We start from the raw sequence: 12,844 nt of genomic DNA, 5'->3' as shown, positions 1-12,844 counted from the left end.
ATGTGAAGTCGAGAACTCTTTTGAAGTGAGAAAACATTTTCTGGCTCTTCGCTACGAATATAGACGACATTTACTGGTACAACATTTTACATGACCGTACGCTCGCTCCTCCGCTTGGGGTATATTTACAGCCGCTGCCAGACCTTCATCAATCATCGTCGTCGAAATATTGCCTTGCGATTCGCTGCTCTTCTGTTTCATGCCCGGTAGCATTCGTCTGTGGCGCCTCGACCTCCACGTGACCCTTACCGGTCTCATTTCGAATAGCACTCGTTTGCTGCGTACTCGCCTCTCTCACATCAACTCCGCTTGCCCTATTCACACTTTCTTTCTCTTGCTCATTCGCAGCCACAACACCAATCGGTTCAAAAGACTCAATCTTCGTCTCCAAATTCCTTTTCAAATCAGGCGTGAAATCCATAAAACTCGCTATAGGACTGACTTCGCCTTCGTTCCGCAAACGTGTCCTTAATGTGTCCTGATCGCGGAAACGTCTGAGAGCGCTATTTGTCCACGCATCCCATGTATGACCATCCGTTTCCATTCGTTGGACAGTACTCAACACGCCATCCAAGTCCTGTCTCGCAGCGTATCCGACAAGTAGCGAATTGTATGTTACCTGGTTCGGTTCGATACCTTTGCCGCGCATGTAAGCGAGGATTTGATCGGCGAGGTGTAATTGGCCGTGGCGAGAGAAACCGTGGACGAAGATGGACCATGTCTGGACTGTGGGTCGGATTTGTTGGTACTTGGCGTTGGGCTCGTTTGGTAGTTGCATGTATTTGATGATTTCGGCGGCGTGTAAGAGGCCTTGCTTGGTTTTGGTGAAGCTGCCGAGGAAGGCATTGAAAATGTGGTCTGTTTGGATCATGGATGCGAAGGGTTCTTGTCCGGATTCGATGGCGTGCTTGACTCTTTGCCAGAGATCGTAGGCGCGCGTGGTAGAGTCACTTATTGATGCGGATTGCTCCAGATATGTCGCCAGCATGATGGAGATGTCTTGTGGCCGGGGCTGGGGTCTTCGTGTGGTGTCGTCAATCTGCGATAATTTCTCCGGCAGCAGTCCCACTAGCCGCAGAGGGCCTAAACTGAACAGCTGCGCGTACGCATCGGCAACAGTGAGAAAGGCTTTGTTGAGATTGTGCTTGGTATGATGCAGCGCCAGGCAATGCAGGATCTCGGTAGCTACCACAGGTGCTTCCAGAACGTTGATGCCAGAAATAGCGTCGCGAATGGTCTCGTTCAGCATCTCAGCATTGTCGATTCTGGTTTTGCATCCTTTGAGCAGAATGGCAAAAGTGTAGGCGTCAGGCTGCAGTCCATGATCGCGTAACGAATGATAGATCTCCATTGCAGTGTTCAAATCGCGGGCCTCGACAGCGTTCAACATGATAATATTGGCAATCGTGTTGTTTAGTGTGAGGCCGAGCTTTAACAAGCTCTCGACAATCCGAACGCAGGCTCGAAGGCCGCCGGGGAAGGAAACTGCTCGGCGGAGCAAGGTAGAGCATACTTTGTAAAACTCTTCTCCATCGACATCTGCACCTGCATTCTTCGTCTCGAACAAGGCATCGAGCGCCTGAGCCCCTTTCTCACGCTTGGAGAAGCTTGCAGCGAATCGCAGCCACGTGCGCCAGTTCACTCGTGCATAATGATGCTTCTTCATGTCGTCGTACAGAGCAGAGAGAGCTTCATCAGTGCAGTAATTGGTCAAAGCTCGGTAGACAAAACCATGTGTAAATATAGCCTTTCCACCATAACGAGAACTGTATGTGAGGGAGGGCAAAGCATTTGCAAGCTTTTCCAGACTGTCATGGTCTTTGCTTTTGTAATAGATTGTCGTCAAGACCTGCAGTGTCTTCTTTGTGTACACATTGTGCGGTCCTGGCGCGCAGTTCGTCAAAAGGAGGAAATCGAGAGCTGTTGCGGGATCGTAATGCATGAACCAAAGTGCTACAGATGGCCAATGTGTATGCGTCCTGAAATCGAGAAAGCGAAGTCGCTGGGGTGCAGAAGGATTTTGCGCAAGCACATCGTAGACTCGATCTACCAGTTCGATCGTCTGTGCAGAAAGTACTGGAAGGACAGGTTCACGCTGTTCGATAATGCAGTTGCGAAGTTGGTGGGCGTTCTCGACCCAGCGCAGCTCATCGAAACGGGCCTTCTGCATCGCTACAATCGCGGGTCGTTCCCTCAGCGGTCGTAAAACGTCCACAGGTCCCCGTCTCATCGGATGCTGGGTAGCACCTCGAGTTCTCCTGCCATTGAAGGACGTGGGCTTCTTGGGCAGGGCAGCTCTCGGCTCCGGGCCAGAACGGAAGTTGAATGCAATCCAGTATGGCTTTTGTGGCTCTGAGGATCTAGCCGAGCTCTGCCTCACTTTCTCACGGCTCGGATCATGACTCTCATGAGCCCTGCCCGCGACTTGTGCGCGCCGTGTCCGACGCTGCTGTCGAGCTGCTGGGGCTGTGGGGAGCTCCTGTTCCCGCTCCAGCTCCGAATCGAGCGGAGTATGGGATTGGTGGCTCACCGGACGCTGCCCGGGCAACTCGTCATCATTGGCTCCTAGTATGAAGTCCAGATACGTGGAGTCGGCAGAGACGTGATTGAGATCGGGCGGCAGCTCATTCCTGCGGGAATCTGGCTGGGGGTCGGCAGTGGTGTTCGAGGTTGAATAGAGACGCCGCCATTGCGGCAGACGGTCGTGGTTCTGCTTTGCAAACAGAAGGCGACTACGGCAAAGCGTCCGGAGGGAGCGGGTGCATGATGGCATAAGCGAACATGCCTTGCGATGTGCTGTGCGTTGTTGGTGGAGAGCAGTCGCTGTCGCGCGGAGAGTTTGAGAGTTTCTCGGAAGAGACGCGACAAGTCCGCAGAGCCGCATCTCTTGGCAGACGCGCCTGACTCGCGGAAAGCAGTGAACTTCTCTGCTTGAGCTACGCTTGCCTTCACGTCTGAAACACTCCACGCGCAATGGCCTCGACGCAAGCACTCAGTGCGGCGGCACAAGACCGCAAAGCTCGTCTCGCCCAACTCAAGTCGCTCAAGCGCAAGGCGCCCGACGCAACAGCAGATTTGCAACAAGACGATGAAAATGCACCATCTGCGGCAGCAGAGCCACCAGCACAGAACGAAGATGATGTGACGATGCGCTATGTTTCCGGACGCAACTACGATCATGCTACAAAGGGCGCCAAACTCGGTTTCGAAAGTGCTCCTGACCAAGGGCAAACGACACTCGAACTCAAAGCCGCAGAACTAGCAGCCGAGACGAAGCGACAGGCTGAAGAAGCGGAGAAGAACGATGCGCCCTTGGACTTGTTCAAACTGCAGCCGAAGAAGCCGAATTGGGATCTGAAACGGGATCTGGATCAGAAATTGTCCACGCTGAACGTCCGAACAGATAACGCCATAGCCAGGTTGGTGAGGGAGAGGATACAGAAGCAGCAAGAGGCGGCGAGAGGAAGAGCGAACGGAGCCGAGTCTCGAGGAGATGCAGAGGCTCAGGGAATTGAAGGCGCTACGCTCGTGGAGGCAACGAACGTGAGGGAGCGCGAGGACGAGGAGGAGGCGAGAAGAGAGCGCGAAGAAGATGAAGCACTGTTGGACGGCTCGTGAGCAGATGCAGCCTCTTCCGAGAAATCGGTGACTTCGGCTGGAGCGCGGCCATATTGTCACAACAAGCATCGCAGCACTAATATTCGTCTTGTTCGAAGAGAAGACAATGCCCTGTCGTGAGAGGAGCGAAAGGCTCGGCCAAGCGAATGCGGGCGCAGTCCAAACGAGCACACATCTCAGGCAGGATCGACAGCCTAGCATGCGCATCTAGGGACCCTAGCTGCCACACGAGGGCGGCTGGTAGCACCTTGGCGACCGTGCACAGGAACGTGGGATGAACCCTAAGGGCATCACCAGACATCAGTGGTGGAAATGACCTGCGTGTCTCTCCGCGGACAAAGTCTTGTTATTGGACGACGCTGAGCCAATAGCTCTAGCCATTGTGCTGCTCATCAACCTGCAGCGAAACTCCCGATGGAAAAATCGCTTTCTTGGCAGTGCTGTCTTTTACGGAACCGTTCCGAGCATGCTGCAAATTTGCTCAACCCCCTTGCAAGGCACTGTGCGTCGAGATGCACGTAAAAGTTGACTTGGAAGCGGAATGTTGACTACGCACTGAGATCGGGCTCTGGGTAGACGGCGCATATCATCGAAGCAAAACTGACAGGCAGTTGAGAGCGACCAACGTTCGCAAAAGCCGCGGTGAGGACGATACGGAGCGAGACACAGGGCAATCTTCAACAGCACTAGATAGCCCGACCAAGTTCATGACACACCTCGCGCGAGAACTTAGACCTGCGCACAGCGCGCCATGAAGCAGCGGATCAAGGGAAACTTGCCTCACTCGGTCCTAGCACCTGGGAGAACAAGCGCAACTTCTGCGCATCCATTGCGATCAAAGTGCTGTCTTTGTGGTTGCTTAATACCTTTTGGGGCGCTCTGCTTTTTGGGATGCGATTCTAGCACGAGCAAAGGCGGAAGGTGGTTATCAGTGCAGCCACGCAACAACAGAGCACCAAGCATCCATGTGTAGACAGGGCTAAGGACCATGATCTCGCGTTCGGGATCCGAAGCCTCATCATCCTCTACATGCTGCCTGGACAGTATCGTCACGTTGCAAAGTACTGCCGAAAACTACCAGCCTTCTGAAATGCCACGCCCATCAACCATCCACCGCCCAATTTCCGGCTGCTTCCAGTTTTCCCGTCTTTCGATAGAAGCACCACGTGTCTTGGCAGCCGCTAGGTCCGACTCCGGATTGTCTAGAATTGAGTCGAAGGTCTAGAAACCAGCAAAGTCAAGTCCAGCCACAATCAGCACTACGAAAAGCATGCATTCTTCTTGTCTTCATTCTTAACAATTGCCGACTGCTTCACGACGTTGATCAACCTCAAAGATGCACATATGGATGATACAGTCTATGTCCAGCATCTGCAACACAGAGCCAATGAAGATGGCGGCACATGACTTCAACGGCCTTTTCGTCATCTGTGAAGATGTCTGACGTTACTGAAAGCAGTATGTCGTCAAAGGATGAAAACGCCGAAGGGAACGTGCACAGTGCGACCATGATGGCGAGCGAAGACACTAGCCGGGCAATGCTGGCTGGATATGCCGGGGGGTGTTTGCTTGGCATCGAGCTTGGCCCGCGAGCTTGATGGGACTTGGATGAAAGGGGAATGCGAGAGGAATAATGCCGGGAGCTCAATGCGATTCATCCTTGGTCAACATTTGGCTTTTGAAGACGAATGTCACGCAAGCCAGCTGGAGTTGGTCGTGTGGAAGGAGTATTGCTGCCTTCACCTTTCACCGCGTTCTGTGCCATCGCTCGCAAAGGTGTTCTCTACGCACCAGGCGGACCCGTAGCTGGTTCAGGTCCACTGGCCCGTATACCGCAGGCTTATCAGAAGCGGATCCACCAGACCTAAGTTGACAACATGCCGGGTAAATCTCCGCGCTATCAAGATCTCTAGCAACAAGTGAGCCCGTAAAAGGCATGGCTCCTTCGACAAGCACACAATTATAGCACATCAAACCACCGCCTCAGATACCACTGCCCTTTTCTAGGTGGAATGTCATTGCTTTCGGACATTCTGTGCTCACGGACCGCCGATCAGGCGATGGGCGTCCTGTCTCCATGGGGTTGCACCGAAGGAAGACTAACATCGCGTGCTTCAAGAGTTAGGTTGACCATAGCCCCCTCGAGGCTAGGAGAATTGCACCATGTGTCCGGACGTCTGTGCTCCTCAAAGGATGCGCCGCATTGTCTTCGCCGAAGGACGACATCCTATGGGCCTGGTCGATGGCCCGGCGGAAGCGATATATAACAGGTCTTCCAGGACGCTTTGTGGTTCCTTTCCTCATCAGCATCAGCAGCATTTTCTTTCCTCTTCACTCATCTTTCACTCGACTCCGGTAGTCCGAACAGCTTTCTATTCTTCCTTCATTGACACTAGAGCCGGTCTCTCAGCGTCAATTCCAATCCCAAGAAATCAAAAAAATCACATTATTCCGAATCAACAGTTCAACGAACAAAACCACCAACAGCAAAAATGAAGTTCTCCACCGTCGCCGTTCCAGCTCTTTTGGGCCTTGCCAGCGCTCAAGACATCACCTTCGAGGAGAAGCGTGAAGCCGAGCCCATTGGTCCTTTGGGCCTCATCGGTCTGGGAAGCTTGGCTATTCCAGTCGTCCAGAAGCTCTTTGGAAAGCGTGACCTCAGCAGCCTGAACGCCAACGAGCTCGAAATCCTCAACAAGCTCTCTGCTCGTGACATTCAGCTGGATGCCGACGACCTGAAGATTCTCTCGGCCCTCCAACGCCGCGATGCCGAGGCCGATCCTATTGGTCCTTTGGGCTTGATCGGCTTGGGTAGCCTGGCTATCCCAGTCGTTCAGAAGCTCTTTGGCAAGCGTGATGTGAGCGAACTCAACGCCGACGAACTTCAGATCCTCTCGGCGCTACAGGCTCGCGACGCTGCCGTTGGCCCTGGCGCCCTTGCCCTGATCAGTGGCGCTGCTTTCCCCGTGGCCAACTGGCTTCTTGAGAAGGTCGCTGGCCCAGGCAAGCAAGCTAAGCGTAGCATTGAGCTTGACGACGAGGACCTCCAGATCCTCCAGAGTCTGCAGGCTCGCGACGCCGCAGTTGGTCCCGGTGCCCTTGCTCTTATCAGCGGCGCTGCCTACCCCGTCGCCAACTGGCTTTTGGAGAAGGTTGCCGGTCCAGGCAAGCAAGCTAAGCGCAGCCTGGAACTCAACGACGATGATATTGAGTTCCTGCAGAGCCTGCAGCGCCGTGACGCTGCCGTTGGCCCTGGCGCCCTTGCCCTGATCAGTGGCGCTGCTTTCCCCGTGGCCAACTGGCTTCTTGAGAAGGTCGCTGGCCCAGGCAAGCAAGCTAAGCGTAGCATTGAGCTTGACGACGAGGACCTCCAGATCCTTCAGAGCCTGCAGGCTCGTGATGCTGCAGTCGGCCCTGGCGCTCTTGCCCTTATCAGCGGCGCTGCTTACCCAGTCGCCAACTGGCTGCTTGAGAAGATTGCTGGCCCAGGCAAGCAGGCTAAGCGCGACCTCACTGCTGCTGATATCGACGAGCTGAACACCCTCTTCGCACGCGACGCCGCTATCGGACCTGTTGGACTTGCTGTTGGCAGCGGTGCTTTCGGTGCCGGCGTCAACTGGCTCATGCAGAGAATCTCTCCATCCTCCGAGAAGCGCGACCTCACCGCCGCTGACATCGACGAGCTGAACTCCATCCTCGCCCGCGACCTGACCGATGCTGAGCTCAACACCATCTTCGCCCGTGACGCTGCCATTGGACCCGTCGGACTCGCTGTTGGCTCTGGTGCATTCGGTGTCGGTGTCAACTGGCTCCTCCAGAGACTCTCCCCATCCTCCAAGAAGCGCGACCTTTCTGCTGCCGACATTGAGGAGCTGAACTCCATCCTCGCCCGCGACCTGTCCGAGGACGAGCTCCCCATCTTCGCCCGTGACGCTGCCATCGGCCCTGTCGGACTTGCCGTTGGCTCTGGTGCTTTCGGTGCCGCCGTCAACTGGATCATGCAGCGCGTCTCTCCATCTTCCAAGCGCAGCATCGCCGAGTTCGCTCCTATGGTTCGCCGCGACAACTTGGTCTTCAAGCCTGTTCAGTTCGCTGCTTAAATGACCCGATGACGAATGATTATGGTGAGCAACATCGATTCCCCCAAGCCACATCACATTGAACCTTACTGACTCTTCTCTTCCAGATTTTTACCCGTAAAGCTGGTCTTATCGGTCTCAAGATGAAAAGTGATATGATGACACGACTAGGAAATGATTAAATGTCTGCGCTGATACCAAAAAGGGGGAGGTGACAGTCTCTGGTAGGCGTGTCGACCAGGTTTGCGGGCTCAAAGAAGTTTTTACACGAACTTTGATGAGGTTTTACTTATCTTCGGGGGAAAGGCGCTCAGAAGTCTCTGGTAGGCCTTTTGGGTGGTCTTTGTTAACAGTATTGGAGGGGCAAGATGGTGGAGTCTTTTTCTCGATGATTTGATGCAGCGTGTTTTGAGGGAGATTCATCTGAGGATCTGGAAGGATGAATTTTTCTCTTTGGTCAATATATGAGGACACGATGTAACGGTCATTAATACAATGGACTTTCACTGAATACTGCTTGTTCCAATATTCCTTGCGGCTGCGCTCTCTCCAAGTTTTAGTGAACTGTGAAGCTGCAAAAGCCCGCTATATCTGAGATGTGCGACATTGGTCTTACGGACGGCCGAAGTCCTTTGGAAAACACGCGCACTTAACAGGCGACAGAGCAAATTCGCACGATTATAAGCATCCTCTTGTCAATGCTATTGCTCCTGAGTCTTCCAACTGAAAACATTGCGAAGCCGCCGGCAACTTCTGAGATCTTAGAAAGGCCATTCCTCATGCCTGCATCAGATTGACAGTCCGTACCGTGATGTACAATTTCTGCGTCAAGCCAGCCTTCATGAGACGACCAAGCTCAGGCATTCAGACCAGCAGTGCTCGACTCACTATTCGCGAAGCTGTGGTTTCGTTCCAGTCAACACAATGCCCCAGACATGCTGCAGAATGTAGAGATGTGAGAAAAGGGAGCAACATCCGGATTTCTTGTGCAGACATGCAGCATTCGACGTACCATTCCGATGATCGAGTTTTCTATTTTTGCTTTCCAGTGGAGTGGCAGCTGGTTGGGCGAGAAATTCGTGTGCGATCCAGAGAAACGAATTGATCAAGTGAGTACACGATGTAATGGTCAACAGTACAATGAATGGGATTCACTGATACTTCTTGTTCGTACTCCCTTTCGGTTCTTGATGCTTTGTACTGGAGTGGACGTTGGAGTTTCAGAAGCAGCTTTGCGCTCTATCGATCGGATCGACTCTTGGAGGCTCCGACTGGATACTGTCTCCGACACGTTTACCCTTAGCGTCGCAAGATTGCTGCCTTCGATCTATCCTAACACCAAGAAGCCCGCACAGTGAGGTACTCAGCCGATGACGAGTTCGGATCGCCTTACGAAACACTCGTCGTCAGTCAGTAAGCAATACCTTCACGAACCGAAGCCCTCAATCACCTCATCACCTCAGAGACTCCGGCTCGTGCTCCGATCCTCAGTCACTGCAAGCCCGCGCATCAATCACATCCACTTCAAGCCTCGTGCATAATATACAACCACATCAGCCCGAGACGGCAAGCTCAGACGGCGCGCAACCTCCAAAGGAGAATCCAACCCCATCATAGCCCTCGATCTATCACGCCTTAGAGGAAGGTAGTTCATGTATCATCCTGGGTCAGCCCTATGAGTATCCACAGCCGCCTTCCAGGTGACCTCGCCATTCTCGCATAGGACGCGATGCGCAAGGGTTGATTGGAAAAGGTGTCAGGCCTGTGAAATTTTGCCGGTTTCCTCGCGAGAAGGAGCAACAGCTGAAAAAGGATTGCGCGTGCAAGTGTGTACATTATCGATTTTGTTTTCGTAGACGTCAAGAACCACTTCGCGTGCGGCTTGCCCCACCCCACACCATCTTGGGCTGAAGCTGGAGGGCATGAAGTACAGAATAGGAAGTCGTGCTTACCGACCGGAAGCAAACAGGCGAGAGCGTCTTCAGAATCTCGGCGGCACGAGCAGAGATCTCGGTTCAAGAATCGGCTTCGATGCACAGATGAGAGGAATACTCCGTAGCCGAAGTTGTTGTGGAACATGTTGCGAAAAGGACATGTCAAGTGTCCGGTTAGTCATGCCATGCTCAGCAGCAGCCGAGACGCTGCCTTGTCGCGCGCGTGCACTTGCGCTTGCGTAAGTGTCGTTGGCTTTCAACGGGGAGCACGTGGTACTGATGTTGGCGCCCGCCCGTGATAGCAGCCACATTTTACTGCTGCTGCTGCGACCCGAGACATCCGAGACAGTGTGCTTGCGCAAGATCTTTGTGCGACGGAAGATCACTTCGCTCTTGTACGGCGATGATGAATACTCTTGATCAAGGCCTTCGATAGCCGGTGTGCATACCTATTGTAAGCGTGTTTAGCCACTGTCGTCGTTCAAGTAGGAGGTAGCACAATTTGCAGGTCGACAACCTGGCCAAATGGCTGATGCACATCAAGCCGGGGATACTTTGCATGCTGCTGACATTGGCGAAGACCATCGCCTCGGTTGACCATGCATCGTGAGAAACCCCCACAGAATTAATTTGAGCCGCGCGGGCAACTTTTCTAGCGGCTGCGACTCGGCGTCGAAGTGCGTTTACGGCACGGCCACGGCCCCAGCTGACGGCTGGCTTTCTCGATTCTGGAGCCGTGATAGCTGTCGGTCTTCTCTTAGCGGCAGGCGCGCTTAGCAATGCCGCACGGCTGCTCCTAAGCGAGCTGCACAGAGCGATGAAAATGGAAATCAGCACAAGGTGATAGGATGGGGGTGGATCACCCACAGTGTGGCGCCAAAAGTTGGATATTTCGAAGCCTGGACCACCTGGCGAACAGGCACACGACAAGTCTTGGACATCACAGGTTGGTCTGCAGCCACGAAACGCGGGTGTTAGCGAGAGAGGTACCTGAGCTGAGCTGCGCTGCCAAAAGATCTGGAGGATGATCAGAGCTTTGGCGAAAGCACGAGAGCAAGGCATCTTGTGAGACGCTCGACTCTGTGCACGCTCAACGCGCAAGCGCAATGCGCATAACATGCATAGAGCGCACGCACGGCTGTTTCGTGCAAGCAGGCGAGGGGCAGGTGTCGTCGTGGCCACTCGCAGCTTCCGCTTCCACGTGCAAAGCGTGAGGGTGCGTGAGCGTGAGAAGTCTCGGAAGGACCATCAGCCCGCAAAACCTTGGTCTCACGTCCCGTCTTGTCAGCGAGGCCATCTTGCCGACTGGCATCGATGACAGCGATACTGCTCGAACGGGAAGATGCAGCGGCCGTTTGACTGTGTTTGAGATGACAGCGCGAGCGATAGATGTTGCAACGTCGGAGTGCTCTCCGTAGTCCGTAGTTTGTCTGTGCTTGTCAAAGCTGATTGCGCCATTCGCCGCATCTTGTGACTCTGGCCTTGTTCTGTAGTTCTCCGGCTCGACGATCACACTAGCGATCGCTGCAAAGCAATACACCAACCAGTAGTGCATTCCTCTCCTTCCCGCGCAAGTGTTTCTCGATATCGAACTGACAAATGCACTTCACGATGTCGAAATTGCATGACATTGCATGCAGATAGGCGATCGTTATCACCATCGTTGCGGGGACAAGGAGAGCCTTGTCACAGAGGCAACATCAGCTTGCTCGACAGGGCCTGGGCATGGATGAAGGGCATATACTTCGCGGCCGTGGCCGTGCAGAGTTGTGTGCATATCAGTGTGTATGCAGGTGTGTACAGATCGAGAGAGGCGCGGATCGCGAACCTGCGGGGAAAGCAGGCGTGCAGCGAATCCTTTGCGCTCGTGTAGGCCTACGCCAGGCCTCATCAGGAAGAAGCTTGACCTTTTTCGAGCCTGGCTGGGGACATTACGCCTCGAATGCGCTGCGCGGTAGCGAGACCATACAGGCTGCGCTCTGATATTGGAGACAGCATGGTGTACCTGGCCCAAGCTCGAATGGGCGAGGTGTCGTTTGCTTGCTGGTTGTGTGATGACATGGTGACGATAAGGTGGCCATAAGACGTGGCTATTGTTCGCGATCCACGGGGAGGGGAGGAGGGAGGGGGCTGGCAGCAGTGCAGGCACACCAGGAGGGAGTTGGAGGGAGAGGAGCAGTACAGTAGGCAGGCGTCCGATGGGGAGACGATGAGGACAACGAGCACGATCTGTGGGCGACGGCGGGCACAGTGGCCCAGCATGCGCAAAAGAGGTCGAAGATCGTTGAGCGGTTTGGCATGCATGCAGACTCCCAGCAGAAAAAGCGCCGGGGGCAAAACTTCTGGCATGGCGATCACACAACAGCGCCGCAATGCTGTCGACAAATAATGGCACCAGTGATGCAGAGTATGCTGCACTGCGCTGGGAAATGGAGCCTGCATCGCGCTGTGCTCATGACAACGACCAGCAGTGCGCATAGCAAGCAGCTGCATCTTCGCTTGGCCGTCCCATTGCCGTTGCCGTGGTGCGCTCTGTATGGGGCCCTCTTTGTGCCGACTGCCCAACAAAGCGCTGCAGATGACGATAGAAGAGCACGCCGTCGAGGGTGATTTGGGCAGCGAACCCAACGCTTCTGTCTCGTGCTGTCGCAGGGGTCCACGTGGATGCGGTCGTCTCTACTCGCCTGCGTGCGTCCGATGCATTCCCTAGAGCCAGCCGGCAAACAAGTGATGACTGCTGCGGATGAGTTGTTGAATCGACCGCTAAAATCGTGGCAGCCAAGCCCGCTGAGCGCGGGCTGATTGGTACAACCCTAGCCCCGCAGCGAAAGTATGTAGAGGAGCACCTGGCTCGTCGCCGCGCTGCGAGAACCCTCATAACTCCGCCGGCCTTACTACTCCCCTACCGCGCCTCGAGTCAGTGAATCTCTTATCAGCAACACCCACCCACCGCGACGCCGCCCGCAAACGTCGCCGTCCCACCGCAGAGGCGCGCCGTACGACACTGCCTGACGCACCAGCCCGTCACCGTGAAGCCCTGCGAAACCCCGGCACTCAACAAAACTCGCCCGCCAAGCACGGGCGTCTACGATGATAAGGCGACGGCGCCCATCAGCCATCTGAAGCAGGCCGTTCAATGTCTAGCAGAAGCAAGTGCGGGTAGACTGTTTGCTGGAGGGTCGATCTGCGCACAGCGACCCGGCTCCGCGAGCG

At 54.6% G+C, this 12,844-nt stretch overlaps 3 protein-coding genes across 3 annotated transcripts; 2 read left to right on the top strand and 1 right to left on the bottom strand.

Moving 5' to 3' along the window:
• Nucleotides 1-148: 148 nt before the first annotated feature.
• Nucleotides 149-2,170, bottom strand: RHO25_007179 (uncharacterized protein; the record flags this gene model as incomplete). The annotated part of the gene is made up of 1 exon (XM_023597947.2): nucleotides 149-2,170. One exon carries the CDS (start codon nucleotides 2,168-2,170, stop codon nucleotides 149-151), a length of 2,022 nt encoding a protein of 673 aa, XP_023452287.2.
• An 803-nt stretch (nucleotides 2,171-2,973) lies between these two features.
• Nucleotides 2,974-3,618, top strand: RHO25_007178 (uncharacterized protein; the record flags this gene model as incomplete). The annotated part of the gene is made up of 1 exon (XM_065602908.1): nucleotides 2,974-3,618. The coding sequence occupies one exon, from the start codon at nucleotides 2,974-2,976 to the stop codon at nucleotides 3,616-3,618; it is 645 nt and encodes a 214-aa protein (XP_065458980.1).
• Nucleotides 3,619-6,110: 2,492 nt separating this feature from the next.
• RHO25_007177 (uncharacterized protein) lies at nucleotides 6,111-7,718 on the top strand (the record flags this gene model as incomplete). Its single annotated transcript, XM_065602907.1, has 1 exon — nucleotides 6,111-7,718. The coding sequence occupies one exon, from the start codon at nucleotides 6,111-6,113 to the stop codon at nucleotides 7,716-7,718; it is 1,608 nt and encodes a 535-aa protein (XP_065458979.1).
• Nucleotides 7,719-12,844: the final 5,126 nt, after the last annotated feature.

Source organism: Cercospora beticola, chromosome 4 (genome assembly GCF_033473495.1).
Source record: "Cercospora beticola chromosome 4, complete sequence".
Taxonomy (NCBI): Eukaryota; Fungi; Ascomycota; class Dothideomycetes; order Mycosphaerellales; family Mycosphaerellaceae; genus Cercospora; species Cercospora beticola.
This window is presented reverse-complemented; position numbering and strand designations above follow the sequence as displayed.